Source organism: Diabrotica undecimpunctata, chromosome 1 (assembly GCF_040954645.1).
Source record: "Diabrotica undecimpunctata isolate CICGRU chromosome 1, icDiaUnde3, whole genome shotgun sequence".
In the NCBI taxonomy this organism is placed as follows: domain Eukaryota; kingdom Metazoa; phylum Arthropoda; class Insecta; order Coleoptera; family Chrysomelidae; genus Diabrotica; species Diabrotica undecimpunctata.
The window spans coordinates 172780351-172802059 of NC_092803.1; the positions used below are offsets into that span (position 1 = coordinate 172780351).

The window sequence follows — 21709 nt, forward strand, 5'->3', positions numbered from 1 at the left end:
GGAGTTTTCTGAATTTATGTTAGATAAACAGAATGAAAATGTACACTTTTTAAAAAACATTTCATTTTCTGACGAATCTTCATTTTCATTACATAAAAAACATAATCCATCCGTTGCAAGGTATTATTCTCGGAAAATAAGCACCTCAGTGTTGCAGTGCGAACGCAGCATCCGCAAAAGTTAAATGTTTGGACTGGGATGTTAGGCGACCATATTGTCGGTCCATTTTTTATCGATGGAAACTTAAACGGACCCAAATATTTACAACTTTGACAGAATGAGATCATTCCGGCGGTTTAGGAGGTTTATTTCTAACAGCATGGGTGTTCGCCTCACAACTTTAGAGCAACTATTGACCTCCTCAATCAAACGTTTCCTGATCGACTGATAAGTACACTGATACAATTAAATGGCCCGCTAGATCCTGTGACTTAGCGCCTAACGATTTCTTTTTTTTTTGGGTTTTCTCAAAGAAAACATTTATAGGCATCAGTTTGAAAGGGCCACAAACCTAGTCGAATTAAGGGCAAAAATACTTCATTTCTCTGGAAGCATTACACCAGCCCTACTCCAAAAAAAATATAAGGAGAAATCTGTATGACAGATTTGGTTACTGTTTAGCACAATGAGGTGAAATATTTGAGCCCTTAATGCATTAATCTGCTTTCTTAATTTTTATTTTTTGTTATGTACATTTTACGAAGTTTGTAGATTCTTAATTACGTAGATTTTTTATGTTTATGTTTGGAATAATTTTATTGTTTCTTTTTATTTAAAAGTACAAACGATTCTTATTATGATTTTTTTTCTTCTTTCTTGTCTTATTGTTATAAACTTTGTCCGTAAAATTTGTACAATTTTCAGTGACAATAAAGCATATTACTTATTTACTTACTTATTTATTTGTTGTATTTACTTAATTCCTATGGTCAATAAAACAATGTCGTTATATGTATAACGAATGTTTTAAATAATTTTAGTTGTTTTGAATTTGTCGCAAGCTGGCCCACTACTTGTTTGACACGAAAAAGTGTTTTTAAAAATAATTAATAAAAAAAACTAGTTTGTTATTACAAAAGATTGCTATTTTTGTTTGATTCTAAATAGATTCAATAATTCCATTTTGAATTTGAACTTAGAAAAAATCGGTAATAAACAGCTTATATCAAAAATATATCAATCTCCCCTACAGTCAAAGCGTAAATTCGTACTTTGCGCATGCATGAGTCATAGTCGTTTAGATAATCCGGTACCTCTACAATGTATTGTCTATTGCCATTATGCGAGGTTTGTCTTGACCGTTGTAAACTATTTTTCGATTTAACTTAATTTCTAGTAAGTGTTTTACTAAGTCTTTTAAATTATGCTTTGCAGCCAAATGAAGAGGAGTATTACCTTCATTATTTTTAACATTTACGCTATGTCCTTTGTCAGTAAGCAAATTTATAATATTTGTTGAGTTATTACTGACTGCTATATGAAGTGGAGTATCACCAGAGAAGTTCTGTGGTTGTACAGAACAATTATTATTTAAAAGCCATCTTACAACATGCTCTAACTTGTTCTTTACTGCTAAATGTAATGGTGTATCACCATTCTTATTTATGTGATATCTCTCTTTATCCCTATTATAAAGTAAAAATATTAACTGTTCTGCATTTTGATCCACAGCTTCGTGTAACGCAGTATTACCCAGTAAATTTTTACCCAGCACCTCAGCATTGTTCGCTAGTAAATATTTTGCTAACTCTGTCTGATTGCTTCGCACAGCTAAGTGGAGGGGACTATCTCCATTACGATTAGGTTTGTTGATGTCAAAAGCATATCTCTTTAGTAATATTTTAACTATTTCTAAATTGTTATTTTTAACTGCTTCGTGGAGGGCGGTATTACCTTTTATATCTGCTATTTCTCTATTGACACCTCCATCTAATAGCTCTGCAATTAAAGAAGATAAATTCCATTTTACTGCTAAATGAAGTACGGTTTTATTAAGTTCGCTAACGATATTAAGATTGTTTGTTTTTGGTAAAAGCATGTTGGCAATTATTTCTTCTTTATTTCGTATGGCTACAAGAAGAGGAGTTTCGTTATCGTTATTGACATCATCTGCAGGGTGACCATTTTCGATTAATAATTGCACTTGATCCTTATAACCTTTTTCGACTGCCAGATGAAGCGGTGTGTCGCCATTATTATTTTTTTGATTAATTATATCCGATTCCTTAACAAGAGATCTTACAGTTTCTTTTAAATTATTTAGAACAGCTAAATGCAGTATCGTATTTTTATTACTGTCGATATTTTTGAAGTGATGTTTGTGTTTTATTAAGTAATCTAATACATTTTCATTTTTGTTTGTTAAGCGCATTGTTAAGTTATCTTCGTCATAAGAATATAGCCCATTGCATTTGCTACATTTAGCTAACATCAACATGAGAATAGTATTTCTTTTGTCCTCAGCTAATTTAAGTATTTGAACATTTTGAATATTTTCAGTGATTGTTCCGAATATCTCAAATACATGCTTCCGAATGTCTTGGGTCTTTAGCATATTATCTATTAAAATATTAATATTGTGAGTGACTGAACTTAAAAAAATTTCTTTTGTTATAAACTCAGCCAACTCTGTTGTAAGTTTATCTTCCTTTAACAAGTCACAAATATGTTTAGCAACAAAATATTCTGCATAGGTTCTATGGCAAAAGTAGCTATGTCCCTCTTTCTCAGTTATAATTTCAAATTCGTATAACATGTTTTCGTCTACATCTGAGGTGTCAAGAATTTTAAAAAATTTATAATAAATCTCGTCAAATATAGATTTAATCGATTTTTTAATATGTTCATTTTCTATTGTTTTGAAATCTAATGTTTTATGAGGTTCAAATTTTTTTTCAATGATATTTTTATAAAGATTAATTGAAATTAAGTCAATAGTTTTATCTTTGTCTTCCATGTTTAGGAAACATTCTGCCATCATTCTAACTTCTAACGGGATTTCTGTTGAAGAAGGAATTGCAATTTCCATCTTTTTGATCAAATTTTCTGCGTATGTTTTATATTTGTTGTCCTCTTCACTATCCTCATTCAAGTCAATAATATTCTTCCAGTAATTGTAAATAAACATAGTGGCATCTAGTTTGGAAATAGGTACCAAATTGCATATATCGGCACTAACTACAGCCAAAAGACTTTGTATGATATATGGTCTAGTACCTACAATAATGTTTGCAATGTTCTTCTGTCGAGTTAAATGATACAAAGTATTTAAGTATATGTTCGAGTAACTCGGACATATTTGATCAATACCATCTATTAAAACAATAACTTTATTTTCGAGATAAAAAATCTTTCGTTCAAATGTATCTTTTTTTAACCATGGTACTTTTGTCAGAAATTCCTCGAATTGTATGTGGTCCACCTTATCCTTAGCTTTCGCTTTAAATAAGTATTCGAATTCCCACAAATTAATTTTGAATATCCAGTAAGGCTTATTTCTTAATATATATTGAAGTCTAGATAAAAATGTAGTTTTCCCCATACCTGCATCTCCAACCAATAAAACTACTTTAGAATAAGTTTTTGAATCCATATTTTTCAGGAATTCATTTTCTGTTATTATCTCGTTAAATATTTTAAGAAATCTTGAAATATATAACTTGGAGTCATAAGTTTCGTAATTTGGTTCATCCATAATAGATTGCATTTGAATACTGTCATTAAGAACTATTTTATGTAATGTAACTTCATCGAAAATTGTTGATATGATATTCGGATTATTTTTGACAACATCTTTCAAGCAGAAATTACAGTCATTGAAAATAATTTTCTTTTCTAATATACATTTTTGCGTTATGTGGGAAAAGCTGTTAAATGTTATTTCTTCATTTATTTCAGCAAAAGTAAAATCTATATGTTTCCCTAGATCTCTCTTTATCTTTATATTCAGATAACTATCTGTTGTTAAAAACACGATTGATTTGTTTTTTTTTGAGATATTACTCTGTATTGTTTGAGTTATAGTATCCTTCAAATCATTATAGGATAAGTGAATGAGTGTAATTACAAGAACACTGTATTCTGGAAGATCGAAAGCACGTATCATCTTCGCTTGAATATCTATGGACTTTGTGTGATCTATAAATAATACTCCGTCATGTACACCAAAACTAGCCAATATTTGAATAATCTTTAAAAGGTGTAATTTATAAGTAGCAGGATTTTTTAAAGAAATTATTATATTTTGTCTTTTTTGTTGACTAAGAACGAACTCTATAGGTTCTTTAATTTGTCTTAAACATTCTAACTCTTTATTGACATTAACATATAATAAAACATGTTGGGGACGAAGAAACGAATGATTCATACGACATTGTAAATACCATTTTATTAAGTTATCAGAAAATACGCTAAATGGAATCTTTTGTGGTATTGTTTTATCCAAAATATCAATTTTTTCAAATAAATGTTGTATTTGTTTTTCTATATGTTTTGGATTTATGGAATGTATTTGAAATTTATTCAAAAATATACTTATATATCGGATATCGAAATCAGTTTTCGTCAAAAATAGATCTATCAATGAGTGTTTATATTTGGGATTAAACATATAACATTTTGTAGTACCAAATAAACTTAAAATATGATTTTGTTCTAAAGAAATTTCTATCATGTAATCATCTACTTGTCCTAGATCTAATTTAGCACCGCATTTAAGAAGCGCTTCTTTTAAATTTAAATTAATGTTTGTCAAATCAATACTAGAATTGGTACAGAGCGAAAGGAATTCAATGTTTTTAAAGTGCTTTGCTAATCTAGTAAATGATTTCAAATACTTATGAATACTAAAATATGTATTATAGGAATCCAAAGGGAACAAATTTTTGTACGATATTACTCTCTGAAATTGTGTATGTTTTGCTTGTAAAAGAATCGATCTTTGAGATGTTTCATAAACAACATCATCGAAGTAACCAGCAAGTTGATTGTCTGCTGACAAACGAAAATCATCTTTTTGTTGGTAGCTGTGAAGAAGAAATAGTTTTAATAAATTCAATTGAAAATGGTTAGGATTGTAAGGCCTCCACAACCACAAGGTATCATGTGAGCACAATCGTTCATTAACACTATCAGGTTCAAATACGTCTCTTTCGTCATAAAATTGTTCTAGGTGTTGCAAAAAATTAGGATAAATGACGCTTATACTCGGAATATCTGTACGAAGAATTTTAACTTCTTTCACTAAAGTCATTAAAGTTATATCTAATTCTGCTTCTTGTAAAAAAATTAGTTTTAGTCTATTAATAAATAACTCTAACATATTCCTATTAGCTTTAACATTGAATTCATAAGACACAAGATCAGATATAATTCGTTGAAGACTTTTATTGAACACATAGGTTTTTGCCCCTTTGATTGGTGAAAACAAAGATTGATCGTCAGACTCTACAATGAACTTTAAAGTTTCTTCATTGCTGAATATATGCAAACTATTTAAAAACAACTTGTTTAAGTCATTTTCAGTAGTAGAACTACTAATACAGAAAATAAAAGAAGATATATCGGATGTATCACATTCCCAATCGTTAAACATGCTAAATATATGATGAAAATTAGTTTTTAAAAGATTTTTCTTTTCATTAATGTATAATCCCTGGATAAATAACTTTTCATTAGTAAAAACACAAATCAGGTAATCAACTGTGGTATAATCTCGGCGACTACATTTTTTGATCGTCTTTATTTGATTTTTTTCATTGTCTTTATACCCGTTAAGCAAAATTACACCAAATATTTTTCTTGCGTATTTATTTTGCTTTCTTTCAGATATATTTTCTTCGCGTTCGCTAGGATTTCTGGGAAAAGAAGACGACTCCATTATCCTATAAAAAATTAAAACGGTTTATGTATTGGCTCAAGCTAACATTTAAGACATATATCCAGCAACCGTTTTAAAAAGAACAAAGAAACTTTTAAAATCTTCATTTACACTTAAAAAAAATTTATTTACCCCCATACTGGATGATCAATTTATGTGATAATTTTTCGACTGATCTAACAACCATTCAAATTTCGTCATTTTGTGTCATGTGGAACAATTTCACCCAATCATGTCAACATTAGACTGATAATTGCATTCAGTGCAATTTTCAATCCCTATGACAACACGATCGAGTTTGACAACTTCATCTAAATAAATTTCAAAATGTCACGTTTCGGCAATGAGAATGTTCAAAGTGTAAATGCGCTAACCAAAGAAAAAATTCCCAGAAATACAACCTACAGTCACAAATATATTTGGGGAATATTCATGGAATTTTGCTGCGGACGAGAATATGAGTTGAATGAACATAGAATTTTAGAAGAATTGGCGTTGATATTAAAAGATTGGGCCGTCAATATGAGAATTTGAAATATATTTTTAAATATAAATTTATATAAATTTTTTTTTTCGAAAAATTATCCGCCGAATTTCCCTCGGACATTGATGAATGCCTCATAATTTCATGACAAATTTCTCAAGCTCGTTGCTTGGTAACAGCACGAAGCCTTCGGCTATCAATGTCCTAGGGATATTACTACTGATAAAGTCCGTTATATCTGTTATTATAGGGAAATACCAAAAAAACTTATGTACAAAACTAAAAACTGTAAACACCACATTTTAAAATTAGTTACACAAGGATTACATTAGGATCTTACATAACACTGTTTCTTTTTTTTTTAATTTTTAATAAACGTTTATTTTTTTTATTTTTTCTTTGTTTAAACAAAGGCAAAATTTTGCTAATATCTATCAAAATTCTATAATGTGCCGCTACAATCTCAAAACAAAAAATCAAGATCTGAAACTCCTGCTGTAATGACTATTTTATCAAAAACAACGAGAAAATTAACTAAAACCTCAATAAAAATAAATTAAATGCAGAAAAATGCTACAAAACATCCCAAACACCAATAGAAACTGATACCACAAGTGCCCAACGTAATTTTTTAAATACAGTTGCATCCCACAGAATAGCAATCTTAAAATTACGGACAACCCAAAGAAACCTAAATATTATTCACGTCTACGCTCTACCAAGAGACAAGTCAAGGAGACAACTAGGAGCATCCGGTCTCGGTACCAGAAGATAGACTTCTAGGTACAATTATGCATAGAGAACAACCTGTTATTAGCTAACACCTTCTTCAAACAACATTCTAGAAGAAAATACACTTGGAAATCACTTTAAGACATAAAAAACAGAAGTATTAGAAATTAAATTGACTTTATTTTGCTCAATCACTGTCATGTCGGCAGGTTATGATTACGCTCACGGACCTCTAGGCACAACGGATGGAGACTCGTTGTCAGTTGTCAGTACTTGTCAAGGGGACTTGTTGTTAGAAAATGGGGGATTTCCATTGACATTTAAACAAGATGGACCTGGCACATGGTACAATCACAGAATAATAAACAATCAGAATGCCCACTCTGCTTGAAAAAATAAGTACGCGCATCTCGTTCACGCAGATGGAATCAGCCGTGTTTTAGTCGGAACCAGTGCTGTTCAGTGACATTTTATTTTGTGTGCATAAAAAAATTAACCAGGTTTAATTTATTTACGGCAACTATAGACATAATGTAGGGCAGACCGGGGTCGAAAGTACCAGGCGGCGAAAGTAACTACTCGAATATCTGAAACCACGAAAACAATAACAGCGCTTGCGCTAGTTTTGTAAACTGACAAAACTGCCGACTAGCATATTCGTATGGACCGTACGTAAGCGATATCGGCGCCAGTCTCGATTGTGTGCAAGACCGCAATAATTGTTTTTAGTGCTCCTTAGTAATAATTTTCGAGTGATATCTAAGTGAAATATAAGCTTTATTGTTTCAGGTATGTACTTTATCTTGCATATACAGTTAGTTTAGCTATTTGAATATAATATAAACATAAGTAACTATTTACCGTTGTTCCTTGTCAAAAATTAAAAAGTTTTTATAAAGTAAGGTCGGGGCCGAACGTAACATACTGTCGAAGGGCGATTGTAACGTTACAATCGACCCCGCTAACGATTTTAAGCATTCTGCTTTCTTAATATATTATTTTTTTTTATTTCCAGAATGCCTCGTACAAAATTTAGAAGAAGTAATAGAGGTTCTAAAGATAATGCAACTTATGAAGTTGTATACGCCGAAATAAAAAATGGTATATCCATTCGTGCAGCGGCAAAGAAGTACGATTTGTGTCATGTTTCTTTAAGACGATTTAAAATTAAAAAGGAAGTACCAGGTGAGGGTTTTAATAATTCTGTTTCCATGGGTTATAGAGCTTGGAACAAAGTTTTTACCGAAGACCAAGAAAAAATTATGGCAAATTATATTGTAAGAGCGGCAACCATATATTATTATGGTTTTTGTCCGAAAGAAATCAAAAAGTTTGAATATGAATTAGCCAATAAATATAAGTTAGCAATGCCACCACAGTGAGAGCAAAACCAGATGGCTACAGAAGATTGGTTCAGCAGATTTATGAAGCGACAACTCCAACGCTCGTTAAGGTATGCACAACCAACAACGAGAATAATGTTTCCTGTTTTTTTTTTTGATAATTTGCAGAAAGTTATGGACAAATATAAATTCGAACCCAAAGACATATACAATGTCGATGAGACTGGGATCACAACAGTCCAAAGGCCCAATATAATTGGCCCTAAAAAGGGAACAAGGCAAGTTGGAGCATTGACGTCTGCCGAACGTGGAAACTTAGTCACTTTAACCTGCGCGGTAAATGCTGTTGGAAATTTTGTTCCTCCGATGTTTATATTTCCGAGGATTCGGTACCAAGAACATTTTATTCGAGATGGTCCAACTGGAAGTACAGGCGCGGGAAATGCAAGCGGGTGGATGCAAGAAAGTGAATTTCTTAAATTCTTACAACACTTTCGGAAATATACGTTAGCAACTACCGATCACAAAATCCTGCTGCTACTAGATCATCACGCATCTCATATTTCTATTCAGGCACTGGTATATTGCTCTAACAACGGCATTGCTGTATTATCCTTCCCGCCTCATTGCTCTCATAAGTTACAACTATTGGATCGCTCTGTATATGGACCAAATAAAAAGCAATTAATGTGGGCTGCGATTCATGAATGCGAAGCAATCCAGGGAAAACTATGACCATTTATAATATCCCATCCATAGTAGCTACGGCACTTCCGATGGCACTGACATCCAGCAACATTCAAGCAGGCTTTAGATGCACGGGAATATTTCCTTTTAATAGGAATATCTTTACACCTTTAGATTATGCACCGTCTTATGTCACAGATCGGCCTCCACCAGCAAATAAAGTGACCAACGATGTTGAAATTAACACGACAGAATCAAGAAAAAGAGACGATGAACCTACACATAGAGTCATAGAAGATCTACAGATTGATGATAACGTAACAATCAAAGGAAAGAATAAATTCAAATACTTGGGGTTTATAGTCACGAAAAAGGCAACAACAGAAGGAAGAAATTAAACAAAGATTAGGACAAACAAGAACACGACAACTTAACTCAGTATGGTGGGATAGACACCTAAATATTAAGACAAAAACACAGATTTACAAAACATTAGTGCGAAGTATAATGACATATGGGGCTGAAAATTGGATCATACAAAAGAAAAACAGCAGTAAGATAGTTGCAACACAGATGGAATGCCTGCAAAGATGCTGCATAGTAACAAGAATGGATAGAAGTAATGACGAAATAAAGCAAAGAACATCAATGGAAACAGACATATTAACATATATAGAACAAAAAAACTAAAGTGGTATAGACATGTAAGAAGAACTAGCGACAGTAGATGGATAAAGAGAATAACCGAATGTAGCCCTATAGGAAGGAGGAAAAGAGGACGACCCTGAAAATCCTGGAGGAACGAAGTAGACGACGCCATGAGTAAGAGAGGCCTAAACGATGGAGAAAGGGACAACAGAGAGAGATGGAAACGGTTGAGCGAGGGAAGGCAGTGAATACTGTAGAATCCCTGTATATATATATATATATATATATATATATATATATATATATATATATATATATATATATATATATATATATATATATATATATATATTCATGAAAAGAAATGAACTATATATTTACTTGACTGACTAACATTTTACAAAGACAGTGTTTTAGTTCCAAAAAAATTGAGAGGTCAACATTTTTACTTTATTTTTGAAGCTTTAATAATTCGTACTTAATTAAAATGGCGTAAATTCCATCCCTTAATTGTTATAAACAACTTAGCTGTGAATTTATAAAAAACTTTCGCTAACTTTGGCTCTAATTTACCTAGGTCAAATTTCTTTAAATTTTACGAACAATAACAAAAAAGTTATTCTATTTGTTAAAACTTAAAAAATTAGAATATTTTTGTAATATTACTTTTTGATAATATTTTTTTTTATTTTTTTACTATTTTTACAGAAGAGTTGTTCTAACTGCATTTTTTAGTTATGTTATTGCAAAAAACAAGTCTCCGGGACAAATAAATAGAATAAAATTTAAACAATTTAACGAATCGTTTATAAATTTTAATCACATATTAAACTTTACAAGACAAAACTTTGAGAAAAATTTTAAAGCTACAGAACAATTTTTGCAAGAGATGTAAATAAATAATTTTTTTCGAAAATTTGCTCTTTTTTTCACTTATCTAAACAACAACGTATATAAATTTTTGCAAATCGTTATTTTGAAGCTTTTTGCATGTTCTAAAAGATGTTTATGCCAATAAACCTTCAAAACCTTATGTTTTTCAATGATAAAATAAAAACGCCAAAATCGTACGTACACATTATCAACAAATTACACTCAGGAAATAGTTAGAATATGTTTATATAAGTATTACACATGAAAAAACCTTTCTGTACCCTGGCTTTTTGAGTGTCACGAACAGGATATATTTTTGCCTTATTATCCTGGACTACTTCAACTTAAGTGATAGGATATTAATTTTGTATCTCGATGAATCTGGACAAAATTTAAATTTTTAATACATATTATTTGCCGAATGTATTGTATTTACCTATTATTTGCCGAATGTATTTTATTTACCAAGTTATGACTTTATTTTAATCTAAGAAAATATTAAAACTCGGCAACACTGAACGAAAGATTGTAGTCTTTTCATTTGGCGCAACGCGGAACTCTCGCGATAAGCGATATAAGCCGGAAATCAGATCATCGGTATTTTTACTTGGGTTTTGTTTTGAAGTGGGTAATAAAAATAATTACTTTAAAAATGGACACATAAGAATGCCATGTATAGGTAAACATTTAGTAACATAATAACAATCATTTTGTTTTTAAAGTCTTTAAACCGAAAAACAAATAATGAAGGTTCAAAATCCTCTGTTATTATTGCTATTGTAACGACTGATAATGTGATATCTCACTTTGCGTATATGCGAATGTTAACCTAACCTTACATCTTATTTTATAATATATCTATAAAAATATAAGTATGTAGTTACTTACCTAGTAAAACTATAAAACGTATAATATTAAAACTTTATGTATGCTTAACATTAGGATGTAATAAGTCCTTAAAATAATAGAATATAAAGATATCTCATTTTTAATTACACTACAACAAACTTTGTTTGGGACGTTCGGGTTCGGGTCTCGGGACTTCGGGTTCGGGTTCGCTGGATCCTATTAGAACTAGGAACGTGGGAAGAAGAAAGTACAATCAAAAGAGTTAAAAAGAAAACAAAGTGGACAAACTTTAAAAGACTCGTGAGCACTGGAATTAACATAGTTCCAGTGATAGACAACCCACGAGAAATAGAAGACAGAGTCCTAGAGTTGGAAAACATCATCCAACAAGCACTCAGAAACAGCACTACAGAAGAGGAAGTAGAAATGCACACGGGAAGATTTAAGGATATACCACAAGCAATAAAAGACTTAATAAGGGAAAAGAACAGAGCAAAGCAGACAGCGAGAAGGACAAGGAACCAGGCAGACAAAAATAGAGCAAATAGGCTAAACAGAGAGGTCAAAACAGCACTACAACAACACCGTAGTGAAAGCTGGGAAAACCACATAAGAGACATGGAGGAGCAAGGACCAAATATGCAAAATATTTGGAGGCTCCAGAGAATACTGAGAAACGACAGAAAGCAAATCCCTCCATTACATGGAGAAAACGGAATAGTCTACACCACAGAGGAAAAAGCAGAAGTAATAAGGAGTACTCTCGAAAGAGAGTGTACATTAAATTACCACCCAGATGAGGACATCGACTTCATAGAAGAAGTCGAAAGACAAAGAGGAAGACCCGAAAACCCGAACGAAATCATCCCTCCTACATCACCGGAGGAGATAAACGAGCTAATTAAAAATAGCTCGCCGAAAAAAGCACCTGGTCCTGATCAAATAACGAACAGGGCTCTAAAATACTTACCAGCGAGAGCCATAGTATATCTAACAAATATTATCAACGCGATGCTAAGATTCAAGAAATTCCCAAACAGATGGAAAGAGGCTCATGTCATAATGTTACCAAAGCCCGGAAAAAACAGCACATTCCCGCAAAACTACAGGCCAATAAGCTTACTACCTGCAATCAGCAAGATTGTAGAGAGAATAATACTCGTCAGACTCCAAGCTGAAACAGATAGATTAGATATAATACCCGAAGCCCAATTCGGTTTTAGATCAGAACACTCCAGTGAGCTACAAGTACTCAGATTAACAGAGTACATAGCAGCTGGATTTAATGACAAACAATTCACAGGAGCTGTCTTCCTAGATGTAAGCAAAGCTTTCGACAGAGTCTGGCATAAAGGACTTATCTACAAAATGAGACGATACGGCTACAGCGGAGCAATGACAAGACTAATCTCTTCGTACTTAAGCAATCGTAGTTTCAGAGTCCGGATAGGACAAGTCCTATCCGAACTCGGGAACCCGGAGGCTGGAGTGCCACAGGGAGCGGTACTGTCACCTCTACTGTATACGATATACACAGCAGACATACCTAGAACACCAGGTACACTACTAAGCCTCTATGCCGACGACACAGCGATAGCGGCCAAACACAGAAATGTAGACATAGCGGTAAACAACTTACAAACAGCGCTAGATGACATAGAAGAATGGAGTTTAAAATGGAAAATCGCTATAAACTCCGAAAAGACACAGGCTGTACTTTTCAAAAAGAGGCACCAACAACCAGAAGAACAGGTAACTGTGCAAGACAATCCTATCGAGTGGAAAAGTGAAGCAAAATACCTCGGAGTAATCATGGACAAAGGCTTAACATTTAGCAAACATGTAGAAGCTACAGTACAAAAAGCCAACATGGCAAGAGCATCAATAAGAGGCCTAGCAGGAAGAAAAAGCAAACTTAGATTGAAAACAAAAATAAGATTAATAAATTGTATAATTCTTCCTATACTAACATATGCATCTCTCGCATGGGGACACATATGCAATACATCAAAAAAGAAAATACAAGCGGCACATAACAACAGCCTAAGAGAAGCAGTCAACGTACCGAGATACGTAGCAGAAAGATTTCTCTTTAGAGAACTACAACAAATCAGAGTGACCGACACAATGAAAGAAAAAGCTAGGACAAAGTTCGCGGAGATAGAGAACCACCCCAACCACATATTGCGAGAGATATTGAGGTATGACGCTTTCCACAGATGGAAGCACAAAAGACCCAAACAACAAATAGTAGAATAAAATCATAATACTAGAGAGAAAATCAACAATCACACCAGAGAGAAAACAAAACACCAGAGAGAAAACACTTCAAAAAACAACAACAACGCACAATGAAGATAGTTCGTAGCTCATAACCCTTGTGGACAATCGCAACGTACAGCGTGGACCCAGTAAATTTTATGTAGATAATTTATTATATAAATATGCACTAATTCTGATTTTATGTTTCAGGCATCCTACAAAAAAAATCTAAAAAACAACAAAAAAAACGGCTTCGGCCACCAAAAAAATCAAAAAACTACTAACAAAATCCGGCGCAAGCCACAAAAAAATATTAACAAAAACCACTAAAAACTCGGGCATGTAGGGCCCAACCCCTTGAGCACCAAGTCGCCGAACTGAGCCTAGCTCAGAGCGGAGACTTGAGGCCCAAGTAAGCAATTTTAGTTCGCGGATAAGCCACATTAAGATAACAGGAATATAGCGACAATGCGCTGTCCTGAGTTTTGAATTCGGTTAGGAAACCATGTTGGGGTTCTATTACCCAGGATCTCCACATGAAGAGCATTTGGCTGATAGTTGTGCCCCTATCGCGCATCAGAGTGCTATAGGGGGGAAAGGGATGGTCTGGAGCATTCGAGCGCGGTGGAGTGACTCCTGTTTTTACTCGAGTTAATACACCTCGCTCCAATGAATTGTTACACCCGAACGTAATTCTTAGGGGTGAACATTTCTCACAGGCTGGGTTTAATTAAATTGCTTGCTTGCTTGCTTGGTTCGCTGGTTTGCACGTTCGCAGCCAAGGCCAAGACATGCAATATCAATATAAAAATATTGCAATATCAATATATAAGTTATTGGTTGACTAACTTATTTGGTGTCTAGTAACGTCAATCTCAATCTACAAACGAAATCTCACATTGCTTTCACGGCAAAATTTTTCGCAGATGTCTGAAGCTTTTAAGACATAGGTGGGGGTTACTAGATGATGAATAGATGAAAAAGTTACTTGTATTTTTACCTTGCGTTTTTTTTAAACAATAATTTATGGTCACAATTTGATTTTTTTGTCTATAAGTTTTTTCCCTTACATTTTAAATAAACAATATTTATATCTACCATTTTTTTATATCAAGAATATCTTTATTTTCCCGTTTTTTTCAATTAAAATTGATAAATAATTTACGGAGATATTTGCAAAAAAGCAGTTTTTTTGCACTAATTTATAAATTTTATTAAACCGATCGATCAAATAGTTTAAAAGTTATTTAATTTATTTATCCCTGAGGCTAATTATTTGAAACGTTTAACGTTTGAATTTTAACGTTTGAAAAAATGGTTTGTTTGCTTATAAACAATTGTAATAACTTTTATATGTTTCAAGCTACAGACTTGTACGTACAACCATTGGATAGCTGGTAAAAAACTCACATTAAAAAAAACCTTCTATGACCAATAGAAACGAAGTTAGCCACTATTTTTAAAAAAATCATATATCCATTCTTTATAAACATTAAGAAGTAAAATTTGCACAAATTTTGAATGAAAATCTAAACTTTATATTGAAACTTATAGCTATGAAATTCATCCAATTTTTCGAAACTTACAGCCTTTCGAAACGAAGGTACTTTCGGTGAAAAAACATACGTTTAAAAAAGTCCGAAAATAGATAAATTAACTAATTCTAAGCAACTTTTATTTAATAGAGTTTTTCACTAAGTCAATACTTTTTGAGTTGTTTGCGAATAAAAATATTCATTTTTCAAAATAAAAACCACATTTTCAGACGGTTTTTCACAAATAACTTAAAAAGTAAATATTTATCGAGAAAAACATTTTTAACAATAATTAGCTTATAAAAATACAAAAAAATAGTGTACTTGTGAAGTTTGTAAACCCAGTAGAATGTTTTAATTCATGAAAAGAAGGTTCTTATTTTTGTCAAATTGCAAATGGAATATTTCAATGTGAAATAACCAAAAGTGAAGTACTTTTCAAGAAAAACTCGTCAAAACTTTTTGAAAGTGTTTAAAAAAAGCTTAATTTAGCGAGTTACGCTCAAAATAAAGTTGGTACCTTTTTTTGGTAAATCACCCCCTAATTAGCATTCCAAATAAAATTAGTCGTTACCACTTTACAATTTACTTTATTTATGTATTATATATAGTGAGTTCCAAGAAAAATTTGACCTCCCAGAAACTCAGAAACCAAGAGTTTCTTTAAAATTTAAGAAAACAAGTCAATTTGTATTGGAAGGGGGACGAATTTTCATGCCCCCAAATGTAACCCCCTACTCCCCCTCATCAACCTCCATTTTTTTTAAATAGCAAGTGTGGTCAAGTGGAACATCATTTAAAAGTTAATTTTTTTTCTCTACAGGACACTCTGTTTTTTTTTAATTTACGTAATAACTGAAGATAATTTTGGATTTAAGTAATTTATTGGTTGAATATCAGTAATAACAAGGAAAACATAAAATTTCACCAAATTAACTAATTAGGTGTTCTTAGTAAGATCCAATACAATGATCAACCTGCAAATCTATATCAACACCACTGTGTTGAAGATATTTTTTTTTTCTTTTTGTAAAAATATCAGTTTCTCATATGATTTTTTTTTAAAGATAATGAATCCTAATTATCTTCCTAAATGTATGGGCTAGCATTATAGGGAATCACGTTATTGGACGATTATTTATTGAAGAAAATCTCAACGGAACAACCTATTTAAGCGTTATTGATCCGCTGATCACAAAAACAATGGAATCTGATAATAATCTTTTAGATGGTGAACTGACTATCCAAGAGGACGGGACACCCCTACATTATGATATACGCGTAACATAATTTTTGAATCAACGTTGTCCAGGGCATTGAATTGGCAGAAGAGGACCAATAGAGTGGCCCGCCAGATCACCGGATCTATCGCCTTAAGATTTTTTTTTTGTGGGGATACCTAAAATCAAAATTATACGCCACTCCGCCTGCAGATCTTGCAGAGTTGCGACAATTGTGACAGAATTCCGATTACTGATATCGTAGATATTTGCAAATGTACTAAGAGGTTTTTAAAATAGACTGTATTATTGTATAGATCATTTCCAACATTTAATTGGTTAATCTGACGAAATTTTATGTTTTTTGTTATTACTGATGTTCAACCAATAAATTAGTTAAGTCCAAAGTTATCTTCAAAGTTATACCATAAACTAAAAAAAAATAGACTGTCGTATAGAGAAAAAAAATACCTTTCAAATGATGTGCCATTCGACCACTTCTTCTTAGAGTGACGTTTGAACTTGCTGCTCTAAACAAATCAATCGATCTGCACTGATACCAATCACGTAGATTCTTCAACTATGAGGTCTGCCTTCGGCCAACAGATCTTCTTCCTTGAATCTTTCCCTGTATTATGAGTCTCAAAATTTCAAATTTTGGTCCCCTTACCACGTGGCCTAGGTACTCCAGTTTTCTGGTTTGTATAGTGGTGATTAGTTCTGTTTCTTTACCAACCCTCTCCAGTACTTCTTTATTTGAAATTCTATCAACCCATGATATTTTTAATACTCTGCGGTATAACCAGAGTTCGAAAGCCTCGGTTTTTTTTTTTAAATTGCATTTTTTTAATGTCCAAGTCTCAGCTCCATATAATAATATTGAAAATATATAACATCGAATAGTACGTAGTCTGATCTCCAAATTTAGACTTTTGCACGTTAGGAGTGGCTTCATTCGTATAAATGCTGATCTGGCAATCTCTATTCGCCTGTTTATTTCTGCAGTATGATCATTACTTTCATTGATCAAAGTTCCCAAGTACTGGTATTTTTCTACTTGTTCTATCACGTTACCATTGATTGTCAATAGGTGATGTATATTTTGTTGTCTTTTTGTAATTATCATGTACTTCGTTTTTTTAGCGTTTATAGTAATTCCCATCTCAGCACTATTCATACTTAAGCTTTCGATAAGATGTTGTAGATCTTCTATACTCGTTGCTATGATCACAGTGTCGTCTGCATATTGTAAGTTGTTAATTACTTTTCCGTTAACGGTAACTCCCGCTTTGATATTATTGAGAGTGTTTTGGAAAATTTCTTCAGAATATAAGTTAAACAAAAGTGGCGATAAAACACATCCCTGTCTAACTTCTCTACAGATCTTCAATTGTTCTGAGTGTTGCCCATCAATTTGAACTATGGCACTTTGGTTCCAATATAATGTTTGCACTATATTTATAATTTTACTGTCAATGCACTTGTTCATAAGTATTGATATTAGTTTTTTATGTCATACTTTATCGAAAGCTTTTTCGTAGTCAAAAAAACACAAGTATAGATCAACGTTTACTCTTCTCGAGTACCCATTCCATTTCGGAACCCAAACTGCGTCTCGCTAATATCCTCTTCTAGCCTTTCGTATATTCTCTTATGTATTACTTTCATCAGTACTTTTAAATTATAACTCATGAGGCTCAGTGTTCGATAATCAGAGCATTCTTTTGCTGCTTGTTTTTTAGGGATGGTTATAAATGCTGACTTCAGCTACTCTTGTGATATTATTCCTGTATCGTATACCGTGTTGAATAAATCTGCCAATACTTCCAAGTTATCCTCTTCCACTAGTTTTAACAGTTCTACTGGTATTTTACCTAATCCAACTGCCTTATTGTCTTTAGAGTTTTTGATAGCATATTTGATTTCATCTATCAGAAGGATTTAATTCTTGTATTTTCTGCATTTCACCTCATTCATTCATTTCATTCATCTTGGAAAAGTTCTCTAACGTACTCCTCCCATCGTTTTAATTTCTCTGGTAAATCTATTAGTAGTACTCCTTTTTTGTTTTTTATGTATCCTTGCTGTCTATTTCGACCCATTCCAGTCACTTCTCTTATTTTTTGTGCATATTTCTCATATCATATATTATTTCTAGTTCTTCTATCTCTTTACATTGTTTCTATTTCTTTATACTTCTGTAGAACTCTTTCTTTATATTTCCTTCTTTCTTCCATCTGTAATAGTATTTCTTCTGTCATCCACTGTTTTTTAGCCTCTGACCTATGTTGTATCAAACTTTCTTGAGCTGGTTTCAGTAATGTGTTTTTTATAGTAAGTATACCACTTTTTATTTACGTCCATAATTTGTTTGTTGTCAGTTAGTATTTTTTGCATATTAACATTCACATTATTTTTTAATTCGTTTTTTTTATTTCTTCGTTTTTTAGCATTCTTACATTATTTTTTGGTTGTTGTTTTCTGAGTTCAATTCTTCTTAATTTTATTTTCACGTCAGCAACTAACGGATTGTGGTCTGAGTTAACATCTGCTCCAGGATAAGTTTTAACTGAGGTTATAGAGTTTTTATATCTGCTATTTACGAGTATAAAGCCTATCTGGTTTCTGACAATGTGGTTTTCTGTATGTGAAGGAGACGTCCATGTATATAGTCTTCTCCCACACTTGCTACTTAAAAAAACTGGGGGTTGATGACATGAATTTTGCATGAAAATTCGTCCCCCTGCCAATACAAATTGACGTGCTTTAATTTTGAAGAAACTCTTGGTTTCTGAGTTTCTGGGAGGTAAAATTTTCGTTGGAACACACTGTATATGATCTGTAAAGTTGACTGATTCAAACTGATCTAAATTTGGATTTAAGTGTAACTTAAAAAGTATTAGTGATACGAAAAATCTTGAAGAGTAAAATAATAATATACGTTTTTTTTCTGTAAGACCAAAATTGTTTAAGATATGGCTGTTCACATTTTGCATACACTCTTGATTAGTGACTCGTTTAAGCCCCTTTTAAACTTTTTAAAGTAAAGAGTTTAAAAAATTTATATAAATGATCTTATTGCTCTTAAAAAAAAAAGAAAAAGAGTTGTTAACCACAACAAAAACAGCCAAAATTGAATACCTCGATCACATCATGAGGAACAGCGAAAGATATGGGCTGCTGCAATGAATTCTTGAAGGAAAAGTAGAAGGAAAACGACGACCAGGAAGGCGAAGAATTTCCTGGCTGAACAATCTACGTACGTGGCTCAACACAACAACCACAAATCTTTTCAGAGCCGCAGTTTGCAAATACAGATTGCCATGATGGTCGTTAACATACGAAACGGATAGTGACTACAAGAAGAAGAAGATTGCTCTTAAAAAGCTACAAAACGGTTTTCTTTAAGTGCTTCATAGCTTAAAAACTAACTGAGTTATGAATAAAAAACGAATCACATATTCTAGAAGATATCAGAACGCGTATACTAGAGCATTGTAAGATACACATAATGTGCTATTAAGGCATAGACCAATGACGTATAATAAATAGACCCGCATCATTGTATTTTTTTTTTTAACTTCTCTATCCTTCCATTGTTGGATATAGGTCTTCCCCAGTTCTCTCCATCTTTTCCTATCTTGAGCTGTTCTCTGCCATGTGGGACCTCCTTGTTTCCTGATGTCATCTTTCCACCTCATCTGTAGTCTGCCTCTTGATCTCTTTGCATTGTATGGACGCCACTTTCCGATGGCATTGTTCCATCGTCCGTCTAGGAGACGTTCATTGTGTCCAGCCCATTTCCATTTCAGTTTTGCTGCTTGTTCTATCGCGTCTACTGTCTTTGCTCTGGTTCTGACCCACTGGTTACGTTTTCTATCTTTAAGTGATATACCCAACATTTGTCTCTCCACCGCTCTTTGTGCCTTCCTTATCCTATCCAAATTGGCCTGTGTAAATGTCCATGTCTGTGCTCCGTAGGTGAGCACCGGTATTATACATGAGAGCATCATTGTATACTTAATATATAATTGGGTGTCGTAAAGACTTGGTTGAAAGTATAATATTTATTAATCACTGACAGGCTCGTTTATTTAATAAAGAGTTTCTTTTTCATTGTTAAAAGAAAATCTATAAAAAAAAACCTAGTTAGAAAAATTATATTTAAATGATTTTTATAACAAAAATACAAAACATTTATTTGAAATTATTTTAAGTATCCAACGGACAAGGCACATGAAGAAGAATGTACCACCCTTTAAAGATTCTCTTGAAAATTGTTCAAAACCGAATTTATAAGAAATGTGAGGAGCAGATAGATGAAACGCAGTTTGGCTTCAGAGGAGGCATGGGTACAAAAGAGGCATTATTTGCGTTGACGGTACTCTTGCAGAAATGTCGGGAATATAACAAGAGTGCATATGTATGCTTCATAGACTTTAGGAATGCCTTTGACCGAGTGCAGCATATGAAGTTAATAGATGAATTAAAAAACATGAATTTAGACAAAAAAACATTGAATTTATTAAGGCTATATACTGGAACCAGAAAGCAGTGGTAAAGGTGAACGATATAGAAACAAATAATATACCGATTGCGTAAGGGGTCAGGCAAGGATGCGTCTTGTCTCCGACGCTTTTCAACGTGTACTCACAGGTCATATTTAGCAAAGCCTTATGGGAAAGAAAGGAGGGAATAAGAATTGGTGGAGAAATTGTAAACATCATGATATTTGCAGATGACACGGTAATTATGACTGAGAGTATAGAAGAACTACAAACTTTACTAGATGCAATAAATAGTGAATGCATTCAAATGGGACTTGACATCAACACAGATAAGACCAAATTTATGATAGTATCAAGGAGTCCAATAAATAATGAACAACTAACCCTTGGTGGACAGCAAATAGAGAGAGTGACAAAATATAAATATCTGGGAGCTTAAATCAACACAGAATTAGATGCAGACCAAGAGATCAGGGTACGAATAGAAATGGCAAGGGCAGCGTACTTAAAATTCAAGAAATTGTTCTGTGACAAAAATCTGAATACTGTGCTAAGACTGAGGTTTGTTGAATGTTACGTCTGGTCCCAACTATTGTACGGGGTAGAAACATCGACGTTAAAAACGCAAATAGTTAAGAAGCTTGAAGCCTTTGAACTTTGGATATACCGAAGAATGTTGAGAATTCCATG

General features: G+C 32.9%; 3 protein-coding genes across 3 annotated transcripts in view; 2 read left to right on the forward strand and 1 right to left on the reverse strand.

Annotated features, from left to right (window-relative positions):
• Positions 1–21709, forward strand: part of LOC140432577 (senecionine N-oxygenase-like) — a 133003-nt gene that overhangs the window by 50652 nt on the left and 60642 nt on the right. The gene's annotated exons all lie outside the window — the stretch shown is intronic.
• LOC140432575 (uncharacterized) lies at positions 423–11666 on the reverse strand. Its single transcript, XM_072520572.1, has 2 exons — positions 11534–11666; positions 423–5882 (listed from the first exon to the last, which is right to left on the reverse strand). The coding sequence occupies exon 2, from the start codon at positions 5876–5878 to the stop codon at positions 1256–1258; it is 4623 nt and encodes a 1540-aa protein (XP_072376673.1). The 5' UTR covers positions 5879–5882; positions 11534–11666; the 3' UTR covers positions 423–1255.
• On the forward strand, positions 8489–9172 carry LOC140436406 (uncharacterized). The gene has a single exon (XM_072525179.1). The coding sequence runs from the start codon at positions 8489–8491 to the stop codon at positions 9170–9172; it is 684 nt and encodes a 227-aa protein (XP_072381280.1).